This window comes from Ranitomeya variabilis, chromosome 3, assembly GCF_051348905.1.
Source record: "Ranitomeya variabilis isolate aRanVar5 chromosome 3, aRanVar5.hap1, whole genome shotgun sequence".
Taxonomy (NCBI): Eukaryota; Metazoa; Chordata; class Amphibia; order Anura; family Dendrobatidae; genus Ranitomeya; species Ranitomeya variabilis.
Genome location: NC_135234.1, coordinates 592,610,394 through 592,638,250, shown reverse-complemented (window position 1 = coordinate 592,638,250; position 27,857 = coordinate 592,610,394). Strand labels below are relative to the sequence as shown.

Sequence of the window (27,857 nt, the reverse complement as noted above, 5' to 3'; positions counted from 1 at the left end):
ACAAGTGGGCATACTGATAGGGAATTTATATTGTGAGCCCCAATGGGGACAATGATGGTAACGTCTGTGTTAACGTATGGTAATGGCTCCATGCATTTTCCCATTGAAGTAGTCTGGTGCCTTTAGTAGAGAAACGCCCCAAAACATAATGTTTCTACCTCCATGCTTGACAGTGGGGACGGTGTTCTGTGGGTCATAGGCAGCATTTTTCTTCCTCCAAATACGGAGAGTTGAGTTAATGCCAAATATCAAAATTTTTGTCTCATCTGACCACAGCACCTTCTCCCAATCACTCACAGAATCATCCAGATGGTTATTGGCAAACTTCAGACGGTCTTGCACATGTGCCTTCTTGAGCAGGGAGACTTTGCGGGCACTGCAGGATTTTAAACCTTTAAGGCGTAATGTGTTACCAATAGTTTTCTTGGTGACTATGGTCCCAGCTGCCTTGAAATCATTAACAAGTTCCCCTGTCTAGTTTTAGGCTGATCTCTCACCTTCCTCATGATCAAGACTACCCCACAAGGTGAGATTTTGCATGGTGCCCCAGATCTATGTCGATTGACAGTCATTTTGTATTTCTTCCATTTTATACTATTGCACCAACAGTTGTCTCCTCACCCAGCATCTTACTTATGGTTTTGTAGCCCATTTCAGCTTTGTGCAGGTCTATGATCTTGTCCCTGACATCCTTTTAAAGCTCTTTCGCCTAGTCCATGTTGTAGAGGTTAGAGTCTGACTGATTAATTGAGTCAGTGGACATGAGTCTTTTATAAAGGTTACTATGTAAGACAACTGTCTTTAATGCAGGTAACGAGTTGATTAGGAACGTCTAACTGGTCTGTAGGAGACAAAACTCTTAATGGTTGGTAGGGGATCAAATACTTACTTCTCACTGCAAAATGCAAATACATTTATATAATCTATACAATGATTTTCTGGATTTTATTTTTGATATTTTATCTCTCAATGTTAAAATTAACCTACCCTTAAAATTATAGACCGTTCATTTCTTTGTCAGTGGGCAAACTTACAAAATCAGCAAGGGGTTAAATACTTATTTCCCCCACTGTATGTGTATACAAACAAGTTATCTTGATTCACATAGGACACAATCAATGTTCAATCACATACCGTACATTTATTACATATCAGTGTTGATCCTGCCTTTGGAACAATCACTAAAATTAGTCCATTATAACAAACTAGATGGTGGCCCGATTCTAACGCATCGGGTATTCTAGAATATGTATATATGTATGTATATAGCAGCCACATAGTATATAACACAGGCCACGTAGTATATAAGAGCCATGTAGTATACAGCAGACAAATACTATGTGGCCTGTGCTATATACTATGTGGCTGCTATATACATACATACACATTGTACAATACCCGATCTGCTAATACAGGAAACACAGTATATAACACAGCCCAAACAGTATATAACACAGCCCACGTAGTATATAGCACAGCCCGCATAGTATATAACACAGGGAACATAGTATATAGCACAGCCCACGCAGTATATAACAGCCCATGCAGTATATAACAGTGCCCATGTAGTAAATAGCAGCCACACAGTATATAACACAGCCCATGCAGTATATAACACTGGCCACTTAGTATAAAGCACAGCCCACACAGTATATAAGAGTGCCCATGTAGTATATAGCAGCCACGCAGTATATAACACAGGCCACACAGTATATAACACAGCCCACGTAGTATATAGCACAGCCCACACAGTATATAACACAGGAAACATAGTATATAGCACAGCCCACACAGTATATAACAGCCCATGCAGTATATAACGGTGCCCATGTAGTATATAGCAGCCACGCAGTATATAACACAGCCCACGCAGTATATAACACTGGCGACTTAGTATAAAGCACAGCCCACGCAGTATATAACAGTGTCCATGTAGTATATAGCAGCCACGAAGTATATAACACTGCCCATGTAGTATATATCAGCCACGCAGTATATAACAGCCCACACAGTATTTAGCAGTGTGGGCACATATCCCTGTTAAAAAAATAATTAAAACAAAAAATAGTTATATACTCACCCGCCGGGATCCAGCTAAGCTCTGGCGATAAGCGCGCGGCTGCCACCATCTTCCGTTCCCAGGATGCATTGTGCAATGACCCAGAAGACTTAGCGGTCTCGCGAGACAGCTAAGTCTTCTGGGTAATTTTGCAATGCATCTCTGGGAACGAAAGATGGCGGCAGGCGCGAGCGCATCATCGTAAGACGGAAGGTGAGAATAGCAGGTTTTTTGTTTTTTTATTATTTTTAACAGTAGATCTTTTTACTATTGATGCTGCATAGGCAGCATGAATACTAAAAAGTTGGGGACACAGAGGGTTAATAGCAGCGGTAACGGAGTGCGTTACCCGTGGCATAACGCGGTCCGTTACCGCTGGCATTATCCCTGTGTGAGCGGTGACTGCGGGGAGTATGGAGCTGTCGCCGGGCACTGACTGCAGGGGAGTAGGGATGGACTAATCGGACAGCGCCCGTCGGTGATTGGTCGCGGCAGCCATGACAGGCAGCTGGCGAGACCAATCAGCGACGCAGGATTTCCGTGACGGAAGTTGCAGACAGACAGACGGAAGTACCCCTTAGACAATTATATATATATAGATGGTCCACCACAAAACCTATCTGCTACAATTTACATTTTGTTGGCTTTATATTTGTAACACTTATGCATTTTTAACCAATAGTGTTATCTAACCCCATGTGGGTGAGCTTCAGAAGCTTCTTCGCACAGACGTCACACAGCTGAACACTACTAGCTGACTGTGCTCCACTGAAGGAACATATTATTGATAAAACAGTGTACTGCCTTAGGGCATGCTGCAAGAGACTGTCAAGATATCAGACAATATTCTGCTTCTGATACAGTGAAACTGATTTCATGTACTGTGTCAGGTTTAAAAAAGAGGCTGTGTCCACAACATAATATCTATCAATAAGGCTTTGTACTATTACTGTGCAATTACATATTTAACCCACAGTTACAGCAATGTGAATGAAGTGCACCAGATCACTGGTTAATATGGCAGTGCTCACACTGTGCATGCAGCCTGTCTGAAGCAGCAGCAAGCTCAAGTACAGAATATAAAAATATAAACTGAAAACTATAACTGATCTTTTTATTTTAGCAGTACAATTAGAATGGTTAATTAAGATCTTTTTTAAAAATGGCTGGGCTGCAGGGAACGTGTTAAAATAAAATAACTTTTACTTACCTGGGTAACCAGTCACTGCTCCAGCACCACTGATTCTGTGGTTTTAGTGGTCTTTGTAACCTGTGTCCTACATTGATATGAAGTGAATGATACAGCCAATTAATGGCTTCTGAAGTCATGTGCTGGCTAGGCTAGTGATTGGCTACAGAGGCCTCAGGCGGTTAGTTTGATCATCATCACTGCATGATAATTAACAGACCATTAAGGCCACTGGAATGGCAGCACTTTAATAATCAGGATATTTATCAGATGACATATTTGAGCATGTAACCTGTCATTGATTAAAATAATATTGAATAACCTATGTAAGAGCAATACAAATAAATACATACACACAAACACAACTACCACCTTATTAGTAATAGTGCTCTTTTCACAGATAGCAAACAATCATAAGACAACATGGTCAAATGATGCTGGCTCGAAAACTGTGTCAATATGAAAATGTATGGATTCTAAGTGACATGCTAATATGAGCATTTCACAACCATCAAAACTTCTGGGAATGATTAGGTGATCCGCTGTGGTTGATGATAAAGATCAGTAAGAGTAAGTGTAGAGTAAGAGGTGACCAAGTGAAGAGATTAACACTAGTTATGGGCGAGCTTGCCCATAACTTGTGTGGCATTGACCTGGTCTCTAATCTGAACTGCTGTTAACCTGTGATTTCTGAGGCTGGTGACTCGGATAAAGTTATCCTCAGAAGCAGAGGTGACTCTTGGTCTTCCTTTCCTGGGGCAGCCCTCATGTGAGCCAGTTTCTTTGCAGCGCTTGATGGTTTTCGCCACTTCACTTGGGGACACTTTCAAAGTTTTCCCAATTTTTCGGACTGACTGACCTTCATTTCTTAAAGTAATGATGGCCACTCCTTTTTCTTTACTTAGCTGCTTTTTTCTTGCCATAATACAAATTCTAACAGTATAGTCAGTAGGACTATCAACTGTGTATCCACCAGACTTCTGCACAACACAACTGATGGTCCCAACCCCATTTATAAGGCAAAAAATCCCACTTATTAAACCTGACAGGGCACATCTGTGAAGTGAAAATCATTCCCAGTGACCTCTTGAAGCTCATCAAGAGAATGCCAAGAGTGTGCAAAGCAATCATCAAAGCAAAAGGTGGCTACTTTGAAGAACCTAGAATATAAGACATATTTTCAGTTGTTGCACACTTTTTTGTTACGTATATAATTTCACGTGTTAATTCATAGTTTTGATGCATTCAGTGTGAATTTACAATTTTCTTAGTCATGAAAATACAGAAAAATCTTTAAATGAGAAGGTGTGTCCAAACTTTTGGTCTGTACTGTATATATATATTTTGACACACCTCTAACTATTTTTCTGTATTTTCATGACTATGAAAATTGTAAATTCACACTGAAGGCATCAAAACTATGAATTAACTCGTGAAATTATATACTTAAAAAAATGTGAAACAACTGAAAATATGTCTTATATTCTAGGTTCTTCAAAGTAGCCACCTTTTGCTTTGATGACTGCTTTGCACACTCTTGGCATTCTCTTGATGAGCTTCAAGAGGTAGTCACCGGAAATAGTTTTCACTTAGGTGTGCCCTGTCAGGTTTAGTAAGTAGGATTTCTTGCCTTATAAATGGGATTGGGCCATCAGTTGTGTTGAGCAGAAGTCTGGTGGATACACAGCTGATAGTCCTACTGAATAGACTGTTAGAATTTGCATTATGGCAAGAAAAAAGCAGCTAAGTAAAGAAAAACGAGTGGCCATCATTACTTTAAGAAATGAAGGTCAGTCAGTCCGAAAAATTGGGAAAACTTTGAAAGTTTCCCCAAGTGCAGTGGCAAAAACCATCAAGTGCTACAAAGAAACTGGCTCACATGAGGACCACCCCAGGACAGGAAGACCAAGAGTCACCTCTGCTTCTGAGGATAAGTTTATCCGAGTCACCAGCCTCAGAAATCACAGGTTAACAGCAGCTCAGATTAGAGACCAGGTGAATGCCACACAGAGTTCTAGCAGCTGACACATTTCTACAACAACTGTTAAGAGGAGACTTTGTGCAGCAGGCCTTCATGGTAAAATAGCTGCTAGGAAACCACTGCTAAGGACAGGCAACAAGCAGAAGAGACTTGTTTGGGCTAAAGAACACAAGGAATGGACATTAGACCAGTGGAAATATGTGCTTTGGTCTGATGAGGCTAAATTTGAGATATTTGGTTCCAACCACCGTGTCTTTGTGCGATGCAGAAAAGGTGAACGGATGGACTCTACATGCCTGGTTCCAACCGCGAAGCATGGAGGAGGTGGTGTGATGGTGTGGGGGTGCTTTGCTGGTGACACTGTTGGGGATTTATTCAAAATTGAAGGCATACTGAACCAGCATGGCAACCACAGCATCTTGCAGAGGCATGGTATTCCATCCAGTTGGCGTTTAGTTGGACCACCATTTATTTTTCAACAGGACAATGACCCCAAACACACCTCCAGACTGTGTAAGGGCTATTTGACAAAGAAGGAGAGTGATGGGGTGCTACGCCAGATGACCTGGCCTCCACAGTCACCAGACCTGAAACCAATTGAGATTGTTTGGGGTGAGCTGTATCGCAGAGTGAAGGCAAAAGGGCCAACAAGTGCTAATCATCTCTGGGAACTCCTTCAAGATTGTTGAAAGACCATTTCCGGTGACTACCTTTTGAAGCTCATCAAGAGAATGCCAAGAGTGTGGAAAGCAGTCATCAAATCCAAAGGTGGCTACTTTGAAGAAACTAGAATATAAGACATATTTTCAGCTGTTTCACAATTTTTCATAGTCATGGAAATGCAGAAAAGTCTTTAAATGAGAAGGTGTGTCCAAATTTTTGGTCTGTGTATATATATATATATATATATATATATATATATATATATATATATATATATATATATATACATACACACACACACACCTATATTGTGGTAGATCGGCTCACTCGGAGGTAGTCAGGGGAATGCTATGGCTTTAGGGATGCACTTGGTTTATTAGTTACAGCATGAACCAAGTTTTAAACACAAAATAAAAACTGCCTTCTGGGCAAAATAAAATGGTAGCACTACCTGCAGCCCTTGCATCAGTGCGGATCAGCTCACTCAGGGTTAGCAATGTCCTTTAACAGAACAGGCACCACGTGCACAAACACTGTCCTGGAGTCTTCCTCTCTAGGCACTCAACAACCTAGACTGCCCCTGAAGTTCAACCATTTAAGCCCAGACCATAAGCCATAACCATGCTCAATATCAGCCCTCCTTCACTAAGCATAGAGCAAAGTTGCCATGTTGACGGCACTCCCATTGCACCATTGGAAAGGAGCAGCTGTATTTTGTCTTTATGAACCGGCGTGCTATAAAAAGCTATTATTTGAACAGATATACAAAGCACATGTGCAGAGACAAATCTATAAATAAGATAGATGTAGTATACACGAACACTATAAAGACGTAAATGTGGTCACCAATTTAAAATGCAGCATAAATGCTCTACAATCATAAAAACAGGAGAAGGTGTTTAAATATATGTCATTATGTTCCATTTATAGGCACATAGAGGCTTTTATAATAATAAACTCAGAGTCCTCCTGCGTCTTTGTATCTTGATGGTATATTCAGCTTTGTGGCTGGTGAATTCTTTATTCGCATAATTCTAACATTACACACTGAGCGCTATGAACTCCAGCCGTGTGTCCGTATTATGCTCCTCTCAGGAAATTATGTATGGCACAAAATTATATTAATAGCGGATTTAGGGTGAAAGTGGGAAGGCTAGTATTTGTAAAGCATGGTAGAGGTCCACTTATATTATTGACGGGGCAGAAATCTTTTGTGACAACCTTCTCAGGAAAGCTTTTGTGTTATAGTTTATGGTTTATTCTATGAGTCAAAGACAGAATATTCCTGTGTATGTAAAAGGCCAAGGGGAAAAACAGTGCGCTTGGTGGTAAAGACAAAGACTGAAAAATAATATGGCTTGTAAATAATGCTTTCCCAAACTCCAGATGGATTCTGATATGCCCGAAAGCACAATCATATATTTCCAGTCTGCGCTTCACATCTTCCAAACGGATCTGTTAATTGTAAATTATTTTTACACTTGCTGTGTTTGTACACTCCGCAGCGACGGGCAGCGGGGTAATAATATTGACTTTATAAGTCCTCTTTTATATAAAACCTTATCAGCAGAACAAAAAGCAGGATGACTATTGATAAAGCCATATTTTGTCACCGGGTAAAGCATATTATATGACGTCCCACGGTAATGGTTTTCAATGCAATTTATTCCAAAGTTGAAACATGAAACCTTGCTAAATTCCCAGACACAAGACTTCCAGTTAAGCTATGGGCTGCCATTATTTCTCCCCTGAAAGGAAGACGTTTATTCTTTACTCACAGTGATGCTCTAATGAATTTCTCCTGGCCTCATTCACATAGACATTTAGTTATCGTTATGGTCTAGATTGCTATTTTTTTTTTTTTAAGACTATGGGATGTGTCCTAATTTGGCTGCGTACCGTTACACAAGAGAGGTAACATGAGTATATGCAGATTATGCATATTATCTGGGCTCTTCAGTTACACTGGTGGTCGATAATCGGTAATGAGCATTCCGGGAAATGCGAGTTTCCCAATTCTCAGTCTGTCTGAACCAGTCGCCAATCACTCTGGCAAATGAACAAAACGCTGGGTTGTTCATTGAAATGACTTATAAGCCAGCATATAAAGCATTGCTCTCGGCAGCACAGATTCTTATGTAAGACTACAATCAGACAGCCTGGTCGCAGCCACTAAGTGACAGACGATGGGTGGTCATTTATTAGCCAGCTCAGACTGCACTTCTATGAGCACAGAGTGATCTGTGTGCAAAAAATACGCAATAATTATTTTTCAAAGCACCACTCCAGAGATTTATTTTATATTTCACCACGCTGTCTGGCCCTAGTGACATACTCATCCGCCAACTTCTGTTCTTACTGGCGTCACTCCAGTTCTGTTCAGCCATCTTGTGACCACAGCACCTGACTGAAGTCAGAGCCAACAGTCACAATTTCCCAATAAAGCCTATCAGAACATCATTCTGGCTCTCATAGACTTACATTGAGAAAGTGACTTCCAGTTCACGCAGCAAACACTGGAGCAATTTGTGGGGGTATATCAACAGACAATCATTGTGCGGTGGCAGCAACAGACAATCATTGTGCGGTCGCAGCAACAGACAATCATTGTGCGGTGGCAGCAACAGACAATCATTGTGCGGTCGCAGCAACAGACAATCATTGTGCGGTCGCAGCAACAGACAATCATTGTGCGGTCGCAGCAACATACAATCATTGTGCGGTCGCAGCAACAATCGTTATGCGATCGCAGCAACAGAAAATAACTGTGCAGTCGCAGCAACAATCGCTGTGCGGACACAGCAACAGGCAATCATGCAGGCACAGCAACAGGCAATCATTCTGCGGGCGCAGCGACAATCGTTCTGTGGGCACAGCAACAAACATTCATTCTGCGGGCACAGCAACAATCGTTCTGCGGGCACAGCAACAAACATTCATTTTGAGGGCACAGCAACAATTGTTCTGAGGGCACAGCAACAATCGTTCTGAGGACACATCAAACAATTGTTCTGAAGGCACAGCATCAAAATAGTTCTGAGGGCACAGCATCAAACAATCATTCTGAGGGTACAGAATCAATCGTTCTGAGGGCACAGAATCAAACAATCGTTCTGAGGGCACAGAATAAAACAATTGTTCTGAGGGCACAGAATCAAAAAATCGTTCTGAGAGCACAGAACCAAACAATCGTTCTGAGGGCACAGAATCAGACAATCGTTCTGAGGGCACAGAATCAAACAATCGTTCTGAGGGCACAGAATCAAACAATCGTTCTGAGGGCACAACATCAAACAGTTTTTCTCCAGGCAAAGCAACAATCGTTCTGCAGGCACTGCAACAATCGCTTTGTGGGCACTGCAACAATCGCTCTGCGGGCACAGCAACAAACAATCGCTCTGCGGGCACAGCAACAAACAATCGCTCTGCGGACACAGCAACAATCAATCGCTCTGCGGGCACTGCAATACTGTTTTTAGTGACTATTAGATTTCACAGTTGACTGGCCGTTCATGTTTAATGAGAACAAAGGTCAATCGTTCTGGGAGTGTTCTCTCTAGAAAAGACTGTGGACTAGAGACAATTAGACAAAATAAATAATAAATTTATTGAAAAGAATAAAATCTGCAGGTAAAACTTACAAATTAAATTATCATGGTGTGATTTAAGATTTACAGCACAGGTAATTTCTGATGTGAAATAATTCTGCAGCATGTCAGATTAATCCACAGTGATCTAGTTTGTATTCCAGGCACACAAGGATGATTTTCCTCTTGGACTGGCCATGTTTTGTATTACTAGTAGATTCTCCAGTGTTCCTGGCAGATGAGGACAAGTAATTACTCTGCACCTATGGCCTATACATGCACAGATTTACATAAAAATCAGATCCATTTCAATCATTATCTTTTTAGACGTTTCTTAGTTTATCATAACATAATAGCATTTAGCACATCTGATCATTGACTAAAAAAAGATATGGCACCAGCTAAAATGCAATGAGAACACAGATAATAAAGCTGAGGGCTAATGCACCCTATCTGCAATGCTCTGTGCTCCTGAGGGGCAAGACATCCAAAATCAACTGAAGATGCTGCCGGAGGGCTGGAGGTGAAGAACACTCATCATCACTGCTTACCCATAGCCTTATAGTTCATGCTAAATAGAGCAGACCAACATTTAAAGCAAGTGAAAAGCAATGTGTCACACACGGGAGAGAAGCAATGTGACCAGAATACAGCAGGCCCATAAAGCTGTAGTTTGCGGCAACGTGGAGCGATATTAAAGGGAACCTGTCAGCAGGATTGTGCTCAGTATCCTGCAGAGTGTCAGGTCGGTGCCGTTATACTGATTAAAAATATACCTGGGTTGATAAAAATCCATCCTGTTCTTTAATCAGTATTTGTAGTTTTCAGTTCATTATATGCTCGTTCCCCGGGGCGGCCTGTGGGGGGCTTCATGTAGTGCTCTGCTTAGCTATTCATAATGATGGCTTGTGACAGGTCACCGAAAAAATCACATTCAGCAGGCAGGTGCCGGCACCTGTCCTGTAGGATGATCGCATCTAAAACATTGATGTAATTATTTTATTTGGTGATAACCATGTATTCAGAAGAAAAAAAAATCTCAATATGGCGCCAGCCGCGCCTGCGCAGTAGCATCTACTGGCGATCCCATTGATTCTACTGAGGTGTCATTTTGATAGAGGAAAAAAAAAATTGTCTCCACCAAGATGGCGCCTGTACAGTAGCATCCATCGGAAAGCCTTTCCATGCTACTGCACAGACACTGTCATTTTGCTGCAGGAAAAGATGGCATGGCGCCGGCGGTGCTTGCACAGCAGCATCTATCGGATCGCCAATACATGCTACTGTGGCAAGCGCGGCTGGTGTCATTTTGAGAGACAATTTTATTATCACCAAATAAAATAATTAGGATATTAAAGATGCGATCATGCTACGGCATTCCTCAGTGACCTGCCATAAGCCCTACAGATGACTAAGCAGAGTACCACATATAGCCCCCCCACAGGCCGCCCCGGAGCACAAGAACCTCATTAACGGAGAACTGAAAATAAAATTTAAACAACATAATAAGACGAATTTCATCAACCCAGGTATCACTTTAATCAGTATAATGGCTCCGACCTGACAGTGTCTGTAGATTACTGTGCACAATTCTGCTGACAGGTTGCCATTAACAAATCACAAAAAGAATGCCACTTACTGAGACAATCATGTGAGGGGTTATTAAGAGAAACAAGAAAAAAAAATGAGTCTTTTAGTGATTTTGGTTTTGTCAATTTACTTTTTTTTTTTTTTAAATTGTGATATGAACGGCAACATGACCACAAAGTCTAAATCAACTCTTAGAGCCCCTAGGTGTTCCTAGAGTTTAGCAGCACCTGGGGTCAGGCATCCACTTACCATCCACATTCTTCAATGAAATAACACACACGTTGTCAGTCTCATGCGACAAATAATATAGGAAAGCAAAATGTGACATTCAACAATAGGTGGTTGACTTTTATGTCTTAAAGGCGGCTTTTCGTTTCCACTGGGTTCTCCGGTTTCTTCCTACATTCCCAAGCCATACTGATAGGGAATTTATATTGTGAGCTCCAATGGGGACAGTGATAATGATGGCTTTCATTAATGGAATTAATGGAGATATGTAGGTGAAAATAAATAGGATATAGCTATGCCGTCTCATTTTTTTAGTGGTTCTGGTCTTCATTTACCTGAATACCTGAGGTGTGGGTTAATTACACAGGGTGGCAGGAACCTTGCTTTGACTTACGGACAACCTGTCACCGGGGCAAATGTGGACAGCTTTTGCTCATTTTATTCTATGCTTATCTCATCAGTATTAAGATTTCTTTCCTTTTAAAAATCTACTTTATGGTTCCAGAGATGTAGGCCTTTATATTTAGTGCCAATTTTTATGGTCTTCAGCATGGGGGCATTGCTCGCAGGGTAATAATGCAAAGCAGCCTACCTACACGTCCACAGGGAATACTGTGAGGAAACTTCGTAAACTACATGTGAATCAGCATAATGTCTGTACTTATTCAAGATCCAATGCCACTAAATGGTGCTAAAATCCTACAACGGAGTCCAGCGCTTAACGTTTTCTTAGCTTTCCCTTTCTACGTGTACATAAGAATTGATGTCTTGCTCTGTCGCTTTTTCATTTTTACACCGTGAAGACAAGCAGCAGCTTTGTTAACCTTGATGCTGTTGCCGTGTTTTTTTTTTTTCCCCTTAACAAATAAGTAATAAAAAAAGAAGATTATAAAAGTGCAAAACTACGTACCACAAACATGGTCCTGAAGTTACTCAGGTCGGTGAAGAACTCCTCCACAGAAACCTTCTTTGCATCTAGAACATAATATTCCATGACACTTTGATAGAGCTTCTCCATGTTTTCGTACATTCGTGACAGCTTCTTAAATTGCTCTCTTGCGCATACAGTGAAACTGTGAATTGCTGTTAAGGTATTTACTAACCAAGTGAAAACACATATGTAGAAGTAACCTGCCACATAAATCATGCACCACAGTGTTAGCTTTTATACAGAATTCACAGTGTTAGGCAGATGGGGTAAAAAACGCTGAAAAATAAAAATGCCTTCAAAAATAGAAGTTTTAATACTTTAGTTTCATCAATTAAAATGCAAAGTGACCAAAAGGGAAATAAAAATTAAATCAATATTATTCCCCCCCCCAAAAAAAACAAAAAACAAAAAAAACTTGCACACAGTCTTTGAAGAACTTGGAGGGGGATTGTTCCAAATATCTTGACGTAGGTTTCTGCATATTCTACTGTCCCTTCGGACAGACTGCATGTTCTTGAAATGAGAGATCTTCTGTTGGAGCCATGTCATCAATTCCAGGACTCCTTTTTCTTCTTTATGCTGAAGATAGTTCTTAATGACATTGGCTATACGTCAGAGGTCATTGTCCTGCTGCAGAATAAATTTGGAGGCAGACACCTCCCTGATGGAACTGCATAATAGGTAAGAATTTGCCAGAATTTCTCAGCATTGAGGACACAAAAAACACTTTTGGTTAGAATTCTTCAAACTGTAGATGGGTGTAGTAGGGTCTCATGTGTTGCTACTAGTACTGAGATGATGGTGCTGCCGGACATTTTTTCATTTAAAAGGGAAGCATGATGTGTCTTATCTGCTGCACCAAGTTTCCTTGGCCGACCAAGCATCCACTGTCCTCATGTTTGCCCATTTACTGATGCTTCTTCAAAAGTGCTTCAGCAGCACATACCGAAATCCCAGGTTACCGTTAAATCTTTGGCTGGAAGAAACCTTGCAGTATAAATACCTTGTGTCTTATTGCTGTGCTCTGTCTTGCCATGGTCTGACCTGCGACATAAAACTGTCTTCCACATTCTCACCTCTGTAGCAAAGTTGGCTTCCTCGGCCAGTTTAAGCTTACTACACAGCTGTTTCGGTTTCAGTTAATGACTATTTGAAACTACATTCGAAAATGATGATAATTATGACCAGTTTGGTATAATTGGTTACTCGTACAACTAAACAAAATCTGTGACTTTGTGTAAGTGTACCTAACAGAATTGCTGCTGTTTCAAATATTGATTTGATTTTTGTTTTGTTCAATTTCTTTGCATTTTCATTGATAAAAAATAAAATATTATTTCTGTTTATTTTGGAAAGTATTTTTAAAAGTTTGCACACTACTGTACCTAAATACATATTTTTATACATATATACACTAATATAAGTGTAGCATTCACTATTACACATTGAGCTAAAACATATTGGCATGAGAAGGGAAGTTATTGAGACACAAACTTTGTCACCTTAAGTAATCCTTGGAAACTTCTACCTTACCAATTAGACTAAGCATAAGCAGTGTACACCATCATGAATAGTAACTTAAGAAAGCAACTAGTCTTTGTATCTATTACAATACAAATTACAGAAGGAGGAACATCAGCTGTCATGTTTGTAATACTCGCCTTGCTATTGAGCTGTCATGCAGCGAGTTGGGGCTAAATTGCAGAATATATGATCGCTCACAAGTTTTCTTTCAGGTGCTAAGAAGCTAAAAATATCAAACAGTTTCTACAATAGTAGTCAGATAATGTTGGAAAGATCAGAATACAAAGAAATTAACCTACAAAATACCAGTTTCCAGACAACTTTCTGCCTCACAACAGAACTGCGGGAATATACCTTAGGATCGGGTCACGATTTGTAACACATTGTGGCAAATTGTTAAATAGAGTGTCAGCGCAAAGTGGCTTTTCAAACCAAACAAGCACATGCACTCCGCGTCCGTGCAGTTCAGTGCACCTTCCCACCTACCGCTTGCTGTCAATGTCCACTATCATCTTACTCCTGTAAAGCCAGACCGGTAAATTAATGTGACCTGTCATGTGAAAAAAAACAGTATTAACCTGAAGATATGGGGTTAATCTTAAAGCTGATAGAGTTCTGACTCCGTGCAACCACCACCACTCTGATAACCCGGCTACCAGCAGGAAATGAACTTTATTCCTCCTGGAGGTCTCCGGCTTTCAGTCACAGAGGTGCTGCCTCAGTACACAGTGAGCTTCGGCAGTAAGCACTCCGGATCTACAGTGCTGGGCCAGCTGTCAGTCAGTGCCAGGGCATGGTGACCGAAGCTGTGCCACTATGACTGAAAGCCTGAGGCTGCCAGGAGCAAGAAGTTCATTCCCTCCTGGTAGCCAGGATTTCAGTGTGGCAGCCATACTGTGTCACAATACTGTTAACCTACAGGTTAATCCGTTATCTGCAGGTCAAGAGTGTTTTTCACATGACGGTAAAGGGTGGAGATGCAAACCAAATAGGTAGAAAACTGTACTGAGCTGGTTGGTCATGTCGAGGGTGCACCAAGCGCCTTGTCCAGGGTTTGAACAGAATTTGTGCTTTTAGTTTGTATGGTTTTATGCTGGGGACTGTCAGCTCTTCTGACATGTCTATGTTAGTAAATACTCATACATTTTACCCCAAATGTTTATTTTTGCTGTTCCTGTATCATTCATCCTAGAAATGTATGAATAAACTGAAAACAGGATGTTATCATCTACAACACAGTCAAAGACTTTCTTTGTGATAGTAATGCTGCTTTTTGGTTCATGACTAAAAAAAAAAAAGGGGGGGGGGAATGCTGAAAAAAAAAATTGTAAACTACCTTTCGTTAGCATTTATAGCAGATCTTAACAAAACAAACATTATACATTTATTAAATTGTTTGACCTCTAAGTTTTCTTACCCACTGGCTCAGTGATGTGTAAAACAACAAACTGAACCTTATTAACCATCCCCTGGGCCAGTGTGGCTTCTACACCTCTACCCTGCTCTCTGTTGATTGGCTGCAGCGGTGACTGTGTCACACTTCAACTGCAGCCGATCAACAGAGACTGGTGCAGTGGTGTAGAGGCCGCACTGGTCCCGTGGAGAAGTAAAGCTCAGTTTGCAATTGTACACAACACGGAGCCTGTGGTCTAAAAGTACATGAAAGTGGATACCCCCTTCAAATACGTATACTGAGCAGCTTCTACAGAACAGTGTGAAATCTCGGCAGCTGCAGGGAGGAGGGACACTGAAGAGAGAGATCAGTCAGGCTAGGTGGGTGGAGAAGGAGTTCAATGGTCGTAGGATTATACAACCATCTTGACAGATTGTCTTAGTAAATACAACATCCTTTTCAGGTGTAAAATATTTAATATATCCCATTTCTATAGTGACATTTGGTGCTAGGTCCACTTTAAGGTTTGCTCATAAGCCATTTTATGAATTGTAAATTAACATTCTCTAATGGATAAACATTTGTTAGCATTAGGGAACGACTGTCTTTAAAGCTACCAATGAGGCTATTAATAAGTGTAATGGCAGCATGTCTGCTTGGTTATTTATGAATTATACCACAAGGTCCCATTCCCTTTGTAATAAATATGTGCTTTTAAAACTATTAATGCACTTTTCATGGCCATGAAATTAAATATTAATTGCTGGATTATGAATTATTTCAGACTTGCATGTTCATTTACAATATTTAGATTTCCCATTTAGCTGCAGGTTGAGCAGTAAGGGATGTAACATTAGGAACCCTTCTGACCTTTCCAATTACCGTACTTGTTGTCTCAGTCAAAAAGTGCTGAACATTCTCCTTAACAGATCTTTGTTTTCTTGGGTATTATCTTGACAAGTCACGTTTTGCGATTCTTCATCATTTTGGCCAACATTTCTTATACTGTTTCAGGAAAATTTGGTACTGTACCTTGCAGTCAGCCAAAACTGATGACCTGACACTATACTAATAGATAAAAAATCACTAGGAGGCATTATAGCTCCAGTGTTTTGCGGTCGAATTATTAGGAATTTATGTTGAATTTGCTGCAGATTTCAGCACAGAAAATTAAGCATTCATAGGGAACCTGACAGTTGATATAAGTCAGCCAGTATGTTGGACTCAAACGCTATAGAATAGATAGATACTGGCTGATGACTGGATCATGGAGTGTTTTTGAATGCTCCTACTTATTATATTGATGGCTGGACCATACAAGAAAACCATTTTATCTTTACCAAACATCCGACATGTGGTCATTATTTGTGAAACACATGCGTCAGGTGTTTGGTGGGCAAGCTTCTGTTGGCACTCCAGTCTTATATGCTATGTGGATATATGATATTACTTTACCATTAATTACTTTTAGGTACACTCCCTAATTTTACTATTCTATATAAGTAATTGGTGCCTTCTTACTATTAGCACTCGCTCATTGGCTCACCCGTCAAATTTCTTACAACTTCTGTCATTATTTATGGTTTTAAAATAAGCATTTCATTGTGAAACGCGCGTCGGTGTGGTGGGTCTCCAGTTGTCATTCTTAAGGTACAGTACCTTTCACTATGTACTCCATCATTTAAAACTGTTTGTACTCATCTGCATATCCCCCTTTCTTTCTTTGCATGCCTAACTGACAGCTCTGCATTTACCATTAGCCTTTTTTTCAAATGGCAACTTTGCCTTTTCTGTATTTAGACATGAAGTGAAGCTGTCAGCTCTATATGAACATACTGTATAATCGTTGCAATACACCTTCCACATTATGTTTTGTTTTTTGACATGTGTATAATAGTAACAATTATTGCATTCTATCTTTGTTTACCCTTATCCCCTTGTGGGGATCATAATACATGCATGGGGATTCTACGTGATATCTTAACTCTTGGAGTACTTGTTAATGTTTATATACTATCAGGGTGTCCCCCACCTTCCTCTTGTAAACCTGTGGTGCTCTCTCTCTCTGTTTTATATATTTTTGTATTGTTTTTCTTGTATTGAATAAACTTTATACTTTTTAACCATTCATACCCTTGCCTTTTGTAAAGTCCCTCTTTTTGGTGTTCTTTTAAAATAAGTAATTGCATTTATTGTAGTCCTGGCCCACATTTGTTCCTTTTAGCCTCTAGTTAAAATCTCAAACTACAATCTAAAAAATAAATAAATATAGGTCCATACATACCACTTACACTACACAAATAACATTGGTAAAAAGTGATTTTGGTGACAACGATGTTTGAATGGTTATGGTGCAGATGAAGAATATGACTTTTTGCCAGAATGGCTCAAGTTTCTGAGATATTTAAGAGTTAATTACAGTAGAATTCTGACTTCAAAACCTCACTTTTATTGCATTGTAAGTCTACAAATTGAAATACAAAATAATTATATGGGATATTTCATCACCTAATACACTGTTAAAGAGTCAAAAGAAAGACCAAAAGCTATTGCACTTGTTATCACACACAAGTTGAATAGGGGAAATGAATTATTTTCATGGATATATTATCTCAAAAACTAGAACCAATTCAGCTAAAGTAATAGGATTTTTTAATTCAGGACCTTCAAAATAATCTGAATCCATGAAAAAAAACTTCGGTGCCAGATTTTTTTGTTGTAGACCTGGGTAATCATTAGAATTTAATAGGCCCAAAACTTCCATAAACTTGACCAGATGCCAACTTTCAAGACTAGGAATCACTAATTGTCCAAATTAGAAGCAATGAGTGATCAAATCTACCTGCTCATTGTCTCACTTTAGAGAAAAATATAAATACATAAAGAGAAAGTATTGTGGTAATATAGGAAACACACATCACATCAAAATACTAATAAATAGTTGGCCTCAACATGCAATTGATCTGGGGCCAGCTCTATCCTAAGTTTCCGAGGGGACAATAACTAGAGTGTTATCTGTAGACTGCCAAAAGACCACAAATGCTTCCTGCTGTAATATAGGCGATGCTTAACAGGACTTGAAATTCAGTGTTTAATGCACAGTTCTCTTAAGGTACTTTTCACAGCATTTAAATTGGGCCAAGATCTAAACGTTGCAACACCTTGCTTTTCTTTTACAACACATTGTTTTCTTTTTCAGTCACTTGTGATATAGATTTGTTGGTGTGCTTGGGATCATTGTCATGTTAGCAGAACCAATTTCAGCCAAGTTTTGGCTTTTAGATACATGTCCTCACAATTAACTCTAAAATACTTTGGTATACATATAAGTTCATGGTTGTCAATGACTGGCAGATGCCAGGAAAAAAAATAAAAAACAACTGGTTTCCAATAAATGTGGAACAGGGCTTTATAGCCAAGAGTATCCACTTTGGTGTTATCTGTCCAAAGGATCCTGTTCCAGAAATCCTATGGTTTGTCCAGATGCAAGTTTGCAAACCTTAATCATACTGCCTTCTACTTTGGAGAGAAGAGGCTTTCTCCTGACAACCATTACCTAACAGGCCATACTTGTTCAGTGTTTTTTAACTGTACAGTCATTTACTTGTAAAATGTAACATGCTAAGATCCTTAGAGTCTGAGCAGTTGCTTTTCCATTTTCTACAATTTCTCTGAGTATTGCACTACTTGGCCTTGGGCTTAATTTGCTGTGAAGTCCACTCCTGGGAAAATTGTCAACTGTCTTAAATGTTTTCCATTGTGAATAATCTTATTCACTGTAGAATGATGGATTCCAAATTGTTTGGAAATGGCCTTATAACCCTTTCTAGCTTGATAGGCAGCAAAAATTATTCATTTAAGATTATTGCTAATGTCTTTCCCTCCTTGATACGGTGTTTAAATGCTTGAATGTACCTAATGAGCAAACTGACAAAACCCCTGTTTTTAAAGAGATAGTCATACTCGCTGATAAACAATTAAGTCTCACCTGGTGAGTTACATTCTCTAAGCCTGATGTCTGGGTCAGAAGCACGGACACAAAGGCAATGGTGTAGCAGAGTGGGACTTGATGCACAACAGGTGAATCAGTGAAGACCAGGTTAGCAGGACGCCAAACAAGAGGAGCAAGTAACAGAGAAAGCGGAGGCAGATGTGTGTGGCTATACACATAGGAACAGTATTTGTATAGTAAATTTGTATCTTGTGGCAGAGAAGCAGTTAGTCACAGAAATGCAGTCTGGTATCTTCCTTAAGGGCATTGGTTAACTACAGTGATTTACCACAAAAGTAAATGCAAACTGGAAATGCCTTTTAAGAGTTGAATGTCCATGATTGCAAAAGCCAGATGTGAGCAAACAGTTGCAAGGAGTTGGTAACTTGTGCGCCAAGAGGTGGTTGATGTGGACTACACCTAGTAAGCTAAATGGTGCTTGGAAACAATGCTGGTTGTAACATGATAGACAGGAATAGAAGAGCAAACAATTGACACCTGTGGCTGGTTCTCAGCCAAGTGAATTGAACTAAAACAGACCAATTTGAGGCAAATGTGGACAATGCTATTTAATACCCAAGCAACGAACCACTACCAGAGGCGACCTCAAAAGACTTAGAAAGAAGTTAGAGGAATTTGCCAGGTTACCTGGGAAACTCTGAGTGGACTACTGAAAAAAGAGACGGTCATAGGAGAAGGGAGTCAGGCATGGCTCTTGTGACGGGATCAGTTAGTAAAATAACCCCTCTTTTGGAGCCTCTCTTAGAAGCTTTTGTAACAGAAGAAAGAAGATGCTTGGCATGAAATGTCCTGAGCAAGATTTGAGCATGAATATCCTTTTTTATAGACTCAGCATCACCCTTTGGGACCTTGCAGTCTATCAAGTAGAAGAGGTTCTCCTGAATCTTCTTACAGTCAAGAATTTGTTGAATCTCGTACTCCATGTCAGGATGAGAGGCAGAAGCTGAAGACATATTTACAGTAGGAATTTATTGAAAAACATAGGATGTAGTATGACGATATGAAAAACATTTGAAATTTTTAGCATTGGAGGGTATCTTCAAACAAAAAGTAGTCTGATAGCTTTGCTGAACAATCTGGAATAGACCGATGAACTTCAGATCCAGTTTCTTACGAGTCTTTTATTAACAGATGTTTTTGGAGGCACGCAAAATTTTACCATTAGATGAGATGTCAGAACAGATCGGCAGTCTTTATCAGCACTTTCCACTTTGGCAGCTGTTGCCGCCACATTGGATTGCACCTCAATCCAGATGTCATAAATGTCTGGTGAGATACTGTTCACAACAGGAAGATGACATTTGAATGTGATTGACAGAGGAAGATGATACTACTGAGCATATACTGTGACAAAGGGAGATTTTGCTGACGACTCAAACTGAAGTTTTATGACCCAATTTGGGCTAAATAAGCAAATCTGTCCAAAGGTCTTGATGAACATTATAGAAACTGTGTACTTAGAGGGCAATAGATTAACAATTATTTTGAGATTAATAAGCCAGTGACAAGTCTAAAAAGATTTTTTCATTGTTGAAGAGTGCCCACCAGAATGTGGAAACTACCTACACACCACGGTCAGACACTAAATTAGTGGTAAGCATGTGGAACCATAATATTTCTTTGAAGAACGCTTGGGCCAGCCTGGCAAAGAAAAAGAAATGCAATACCTTGTAGAATCAATCCACCAAGCCCATATCATATGTGATTCTTGTACTGCAGAGGATCACTAACAAGCTGCATACAAATTTCACCTCAAAGATCTGGTGGTAAAGAAAGAGGCTGAAGAACATAGAAGTACATGGGAGGATAAAATGGCAAAAATTCTTTGACAGCTAGTCTCTATTTAGGCCACCAGTAGAAACATAAAGAGATTTCAGTAGTTCTTCACACCAGGGGAACTAGAGAAGAGAGAAGAACGGGACAAAAATAAGTCTTTTGGGGTAGAGTCTTAGAGACAAGAGAATGTCCTTTAGGTGAAGGCGGTGATCCTCAATTAGCTGCCCTCTTTATAGCAAATTTAGAAATGAGCTCCACACAGTTCTAAAAATGTAAGCACCATCAATCTTATAAAAAAAGTATTGAAATAAAAGGTGATGGATAACAGTCTTTCAGTGCGATTTTATTCACACGCTAATAGTCTATGCCTGGTCTCGGAGACCCTTCTATCTTCTTTACAAGCCTGCACTGGCCATAGACTAACTATCGGATGTACACACTTTCCCGATTCTTTTTTTAAATAAGATGACATAGCCTCAGTCTAATGGGGGGAGAGAGGATAAACTATTTCTCTAGGTGGATGAAAGCATGGAAGAATGAACATTTTGCAGACAAATGGATGATGTCGAGGCAACGTCTCGGCTGTCTGTTTGAATAAGGCATCTACAAAATCCTGCTAAGGAGTAGACAAATTGTAGTAAGGTAAAGCAGAATTTCAGAAAAGTTAGTTGAAGTAGACCTTTGAAGTAATTTTGAAAAGATGATGGTCACCTTCTAGTGAGGAAATCCAAAAAGTAACAAAATTAATTTTCAGCCTTCTGGAGTGTAAAAAAGTCAATAGAAGTTCGAAGGAAGGCTTTTCCCGTAAGCTAAACAAAAAAAAGATAATGGACATACGCACAATAAGGTTGTTTTTAGTGCAGAACAGAATAAACCTCAAAATGAACCCTCCTTTTTCGCATTAGGACTAAAATTTCCCTGCTTGGACTTGTGTTTAGGACATTCCTTTCAAGGTGGGCCTTTTTAATCACAATAGAGACATAAGACAATAAAATTTTTTATCAGACGACAATATCTTCTGAATGATTTTCATGGTTTCTTGTAGAATTGATCAAAGTTTTTTGATAAAAGTTTAAAATATAGGCATGAAAATCTTTAGTTTTTACATGTGACCTTTCTTTAAAATGTAAGTCCAACTAATGAAAAATCAGGTCGTTAATGGAAGATGGCAAATCTCTACAAGCGCGTTTGGCTTTTATCCGGCTATGCAGGGCAAAGTAATTGCCAGGAGAGTTTCATTGTTCAAGACCAATTCTATTGACACAGTACGGAACTAGATGGCATAGTATTACACACTAAATCTCTTCTTCTAGCCAGAGTATAAAGTCAGCGGCAGAATGGACATGAGCTGGCTCATCAAACATGCTACGGAAGGCAGATAGCAAAGAAAGTAGAGAATGCATCATAGGATCATCTAAATCCCATAACTGTGTCATCCTAGACATCTATAGAAAAGGAAGAGAAAACGTGCCACTTTCAACAGGTCAGGAAAAAATTGGGGACGATGTTTAAACTTATTCATGCATTGGTTATTAAATCTGCAGCAGGCCTTAGGGTTATCATCAAAATGAGCAGAAGATGCAAATGTGGAAATGTATCTCAATAATAATATCAAAGATGTGAGAGTGGTTGTAGCAGGGGTTAGGAGATCTGAAGTCTAATAACAGAAGTTTGAGGCAATGCAACCAAACGAGCCTAAAGGTCATGCACCACCTGGATAATCTCCAGTTACAAAAAGTTGCATAACAAGTCCAGATAGATCCTCCATATCCAAATGCAATGGTGTTGATGCCACTGCATTTTTATAATCCATGGATTGTGTATGTTAGTAAATCCGTGAGGACCAGAACAGCAGGGTATTCAGTACAGCAGACAAACAATCAGAACACAGAACCATGTGTATGGATACACAACTAAAATGTACCTTTATAAGAAACTACCGTATATACTCGAGTATAAGCCGACCCGAGCAAAAGGTGACCCCCCTAATTTTACAACAAAAAACTGGGAAAACTTATTGACTCGAGTATAAGCCTAGGGTCCAAAATGCAGCAGATACCGGTAAATTTCAAAAATAAAAAAAAGATACCAATAAAAGTAAAATTAATTGAGACATCAGTAGGTTAAGTGTTTTTGAATATCCATATTGAATCAGGAGCCCCATATAATGTTCCATACAGTTCATGATGGGCTCCATAAGATGCTCCATACAAAATACACCCCATATAATGCACCATAAAATTTATGATGGGCCCCATAAGATACTCCATATTAAAATATGCCCCATATAATGCTGCATAAATGCTGATTATGGCCCCATAAGATGCTCCATATAACAATGTGCCCCATATAATGCTCCATACAGTTCATTATGGCCCCAAAGATGCTCCATATAACAATGTGCCACATATAATGCTGCTGCAGCAATAAAAAAAAAAAAGAAGACATACTCACCTCTCGTCGCTGCCTGCTGCTCCTCAGCGTCCCGTCTCTCCGCAGTGACTGTTCAGGCAGAGGTCGGCGTGCACACTAATACGTCATCGTGTCCTCTGACCTGAACAGTCACTGCAGAGGACGCGGAAGACGGGGCGGCGGTGAACGAGGGAAGGTGAATATGAAATACTCACCTGCTCCCGGCGCGGACCCTGGCAGCTTCTCCCGGACAGATGGTCTCCGGGCGCGGCAGCTTCTTCCCCTGTTCAGCGGTCACTGGTACCGCTCATTACAGTAAAGAATATGCGGCTTCACCCCTATGGGAGTGGAGTCTATATTCATTTCTTTAATGAGTGGTACCACGTGACTGCTGAACAGGGGAAGAAGCTGCCGGCGCCGGAGACCATGGGACATGCAGGTATCACGCCAGGAGCAGGTGAGTATGTGACAATTGTCGCTCCCCCTCACCCGCCGACCCCCCCACCGACCATGACTCGAGTATAAGCCAAGAAGGGCACTTTCAGACCATTTTTGGGGGTGCTGAAAATCTCGGCTTATACTCTAGTATATACGGTAATCTCTTTCACAAGGGAATTAGTTAATCACAGGAATGCAGCAGTATTAATACCAGTAGCGAGGAGTTGGTTACTTGCTTGCTAAAAGGTTGCCATAGCCAACATCTACTAATCTTGGCGAATCTTGGAAATAATGTTGGTTATACCATGAAAGCAAGGAGCAAAAGATGGGATGTTAGATGCTTAGCGGAAGCTCAGACAAATGAAATGTAGGAAAACTTTTCACCAACTTGAGGCAACTGTGGACACTGCTATTTAAAACACAAGCACATGACCTCTACCAGGATTACTGCAATTGAGGAGGTCATAGGAAACGGGAGCCAGGGCCAGTGCTTCTCTCAAGACAGGTGAGTAACAGCTGCTACTTACCCTCTTAATTCCTATGGAAGCAGTAACTGTGTACTTAATTTTTCACACACTGCTTCTGAATTTTATCCATGATTTTGTTAAAAGAATGACAAGGTATAATTTGTCATGTGATTTTCAACTGTGGTTGTTTTTATGCAATTATAAAACTTAAGGAGCAAATATTTTTTTATTATCTCTTGATAAGTAACACCATACAATTCAAAGAAATTAGTTTTTTCTCATGACTATAGGTAACATTTACTAATAATATCCAAGTTAGGTTTGGATTTTCCCATTTTATTTTCTTTTGACTACAAAAATAAATTAGCTGTGTTTTTAATAAAGACAGCAAAATTTATTTTTTTGTGCTTCAGTTTTATACTGACATCTGAAGAGTTTACAATATGGAGACTTTCCAAACAGAACCGGGGATTCTAATTAGTGCCCTTCAACGCTTGAAAATCTAATGGATAAATTGACCATTAAACAATATCCCACTTTTTGATAAAGTATCTAACACAAAGAGCATCTTTCCTGTTCCGGATTTCCTGCTGACTGTTTTTGTGAGCAGTCCGTCTTTTAAGAAAAAATCATTCAGCTTCCCCTCATTTAGGATTAAACATACAGACAGATCCGGGCTTCTCCATGCTGTGTTGGATTATCTAACCTTTATATCAAACATTCTGTTTCTTATTAATTTGCTGGAAAATCTGTTTGCTTCAATGTGTGCTTGTCTAATTAGTGAGATCATGTGCTAATAACATAAGCCATATGCAGGTCTACAGCTTCTAAGCTATTGTCTGTCTACAGAGATGCGTCACACTGTAGCAGAGAACAGAAACTTCAAGCCTTAGTGGAAAATAAAGGGGGCAAAATACTGGGAAACTGTCACTACTGTCAAAACAGTGCAAAGAGCGAAAAACAGGACAATTTGTGTTAGACTCTCTAGGAGCAAACAAGTGCTTACAGATAACGAACAAACAAGCAGGCCAACAACCATTTATGGCATTCACTAGTCTATTCCTTGCTGTGTATTAGGCCAGGTCGTTACTTTTTTACGTTGCATTTACACTCCTTTTAATGTGGTTTTGGAGCAATTATTAAGCTGCCTTTTTTAATGATTTCTTAGTACAGAAACATAGTACTCTGCACTTCAGAACATAACTACATTTTATTTTTACATAGGTTTTATCAGGCTTTCCATAGAAAACTACAAAGAAAAAATACAAATACACAAAGTTCAACAGTTTTTAAAGGGGTTGTCCGGCCTTAAAAAACAAATTGCGGTAATGTTGTGTGACTGCAGACTTATGAATTCCCCCATACATCACCGTGAATGGCTAGGATGTGTGTGCCATGCATACTCCTGGGCAGAAACCGTCTAGTGGGAGCGGCCTCGCTCCATACACTTGGCCTCCATACACTTGCATTGAGCGAGGCCGCGCTAACTAGACAGCCACGTCACTAGACAGGTGTGGCCTCGCTCAATACAAGTGTATGGAGAGCGAGGCTACGCCCAATGGCCATGCGTATGTATAACTCATACATACCCTCCCCGGATTAGAAACCAGCAAATCCCTGCAGTGAGTACTGTGCTGGAGGGGGATACATGAGCCTGCAGTCACACAGTGACTACTGACTTATCAATTTACATCAGACAACCCCTTTAAACACACAAAGGGCAGAAGCATTCATAAAATCACTCATCGCTTGAACTATTTAAAAAAATAAAGCATATTTTTAGAAATAAAAACACAGCATTTACACTACGTAGGAACAGTTCACAAGAGCAACAGATGAACATTTTCTCTGAATTTGCCAGTAGGGCATCTGCAGTGAAATTCAGTTGCAGCAATGGCAGCAAGCAAAAGAAAAAATGTATGTAAAATGGCATGCATATTTTAAATCCAATTCTTTCTGAAGATTTACACTGCAAATTTCCTGATAAAATCCATTGCAAATCTGCAAAAAGGCATGCATTTCCTTTCCGGTGTGCTCATACCCATAAATCTCCATTAAAGTTATCAAGTAAATGAGATTTACGCAGTTCATCTTAAAGGGAAACTGTCAGTCAAATCAACCCTCCTAAGCCATCTACATGGGCATGTACGGTAAGTCATGGGAAGCTGAATAAAGTGATACATTGCAGTGCTCTAATGTTTTATTCCAGAGAAATCCACAGGGCTGTGGGCTGGAAACTGATCTGACTCCAGAGCTTATTTTAAATAAAAATGGGAGTTCCCAGTGTGAGACATGTAACTAACAGAACTGAACTTTGTCTCCTTACAAACAATTTGTAGCAGCTCTCCCAGCTCTATAGCATTGCAACACTGTTAGTGGCATAGCTACTCAGGGGGTGGACGCCCTGGGCCCCGGACTTGGAGGGGCAAAACTGGAGTAATTGCTAATCTTAAAGGGGTTGTCCGGTCTAAAATTAGAAGTCTGTAGTCACTGTGTGACTGCAGACGTATGAATTCCCCCCTTGAGCACAGACTATGCGCTGCGAGAATTTGCCGATTTCTGAGCCACGACCGGCAGGTATGTATGCGTTATGCATACTCCCAGCCAGAACATGAATCAATACAAGTGTATGGAGCGAGGATACACCCACTGAGTGAGACTGCACCCCGTCCTGAGCTGTGGCCATCCAGTGGGCGAGGCGAGGCCTGGCAACAACAGCATACACGGAGGTGCTGTCGCCCACAGCAACTGGTGTCGGAGGTGGACTGGCATGTTTATTGGCTGCAATCCAGAGGATATGGTTCCCGGCTGTGATCCAGAGGATATCGTGGGCTGTGCATTTTTTGTGAGTTGAACATTAAAAGAGACGTTTTGATTTGAACTTTGTTGGGTCACTGCCTCATCACTGTACAGGGTGCTACTGCTGCACTACAAGGGAATTGTGGACCCATCATACTGTGTCATGAAGGGATGTGGGTCAATTATACTGTGTATAGAAAGCAGTGTAGGCTTAACAGTGTGTTTATGTAAGCTGTGTAGAGGGAAGTTGTGAGGACATGATATTGCACAGAGTGGAACTGTGGGGACATCATACTGTGCAGAGGTTAACTATACAGGAGAGGACTCGGGAAAATGTTGAATGTTAAATGGGCACTTATTGTTATATGGGCTGTTGTGAATTCTATTTTTGGGCTCCCTCTAGTGGTCACAAGCGGTACTGTGTAGTGTTGTCTTTCTGCAGGTTGGCTGCATCAGCTGGTTCGTTATCCTTGGTTGGTTTCCTATTTAGCTCACCTGGAGACTCTGTTCCTGGCCTGCTATCAATGTATTGAGTGCTCTTCAGATTCCTTGTGTCTACCTTGCTCCCAGTCTCTCCAAGACAAGCTAAGTTTTTGTTTGATCATTTTTTGATTATCAGTGTTCATTATGTTTTTTTGTCCAGCTCGCTAAAATGTGATTTCCTCGCTTGCTGGTTGCTCTAGGGGACTGAGTTTCTCCCCCCACACCGTTAGTTGGTGTGGCGGTTCTTGAAATCTCAGAGTGGATATTTTGTAAGGGTTTTTTACTGACCGCATAGATTCTCTTTTCTATTTTCTGCTATCTAGTA

The 27,857-nt window shown here is 40.2% G+C and overlaps 1 protein-coding gene across 3 annotated transcripts in view; it reads right to left on the bottom strand.

Moving 5' to 3' along the window:
* DIAPH3 (diaphanous related formin 3) overlaps positions 1–27,857 on the bottom strand; it is a 766,072-nt gene that overhangs the window by 242,663 nt on the left and 495,552 nt on the right. For all 3 annotated transcript variants that reach the window (XM_077297277.1, XM_077297278.1, XM_077297276.1), the window contains one exon: positions 12,208–12,373. In XM_077297277.1, coding sequence (XP_077153392.1) covers positions 12,208–12,373 — 166 coding nt within the window. The remainder of the gene's footprint in view (positions 1–12,207; positions 12,374–27,857) is intronic.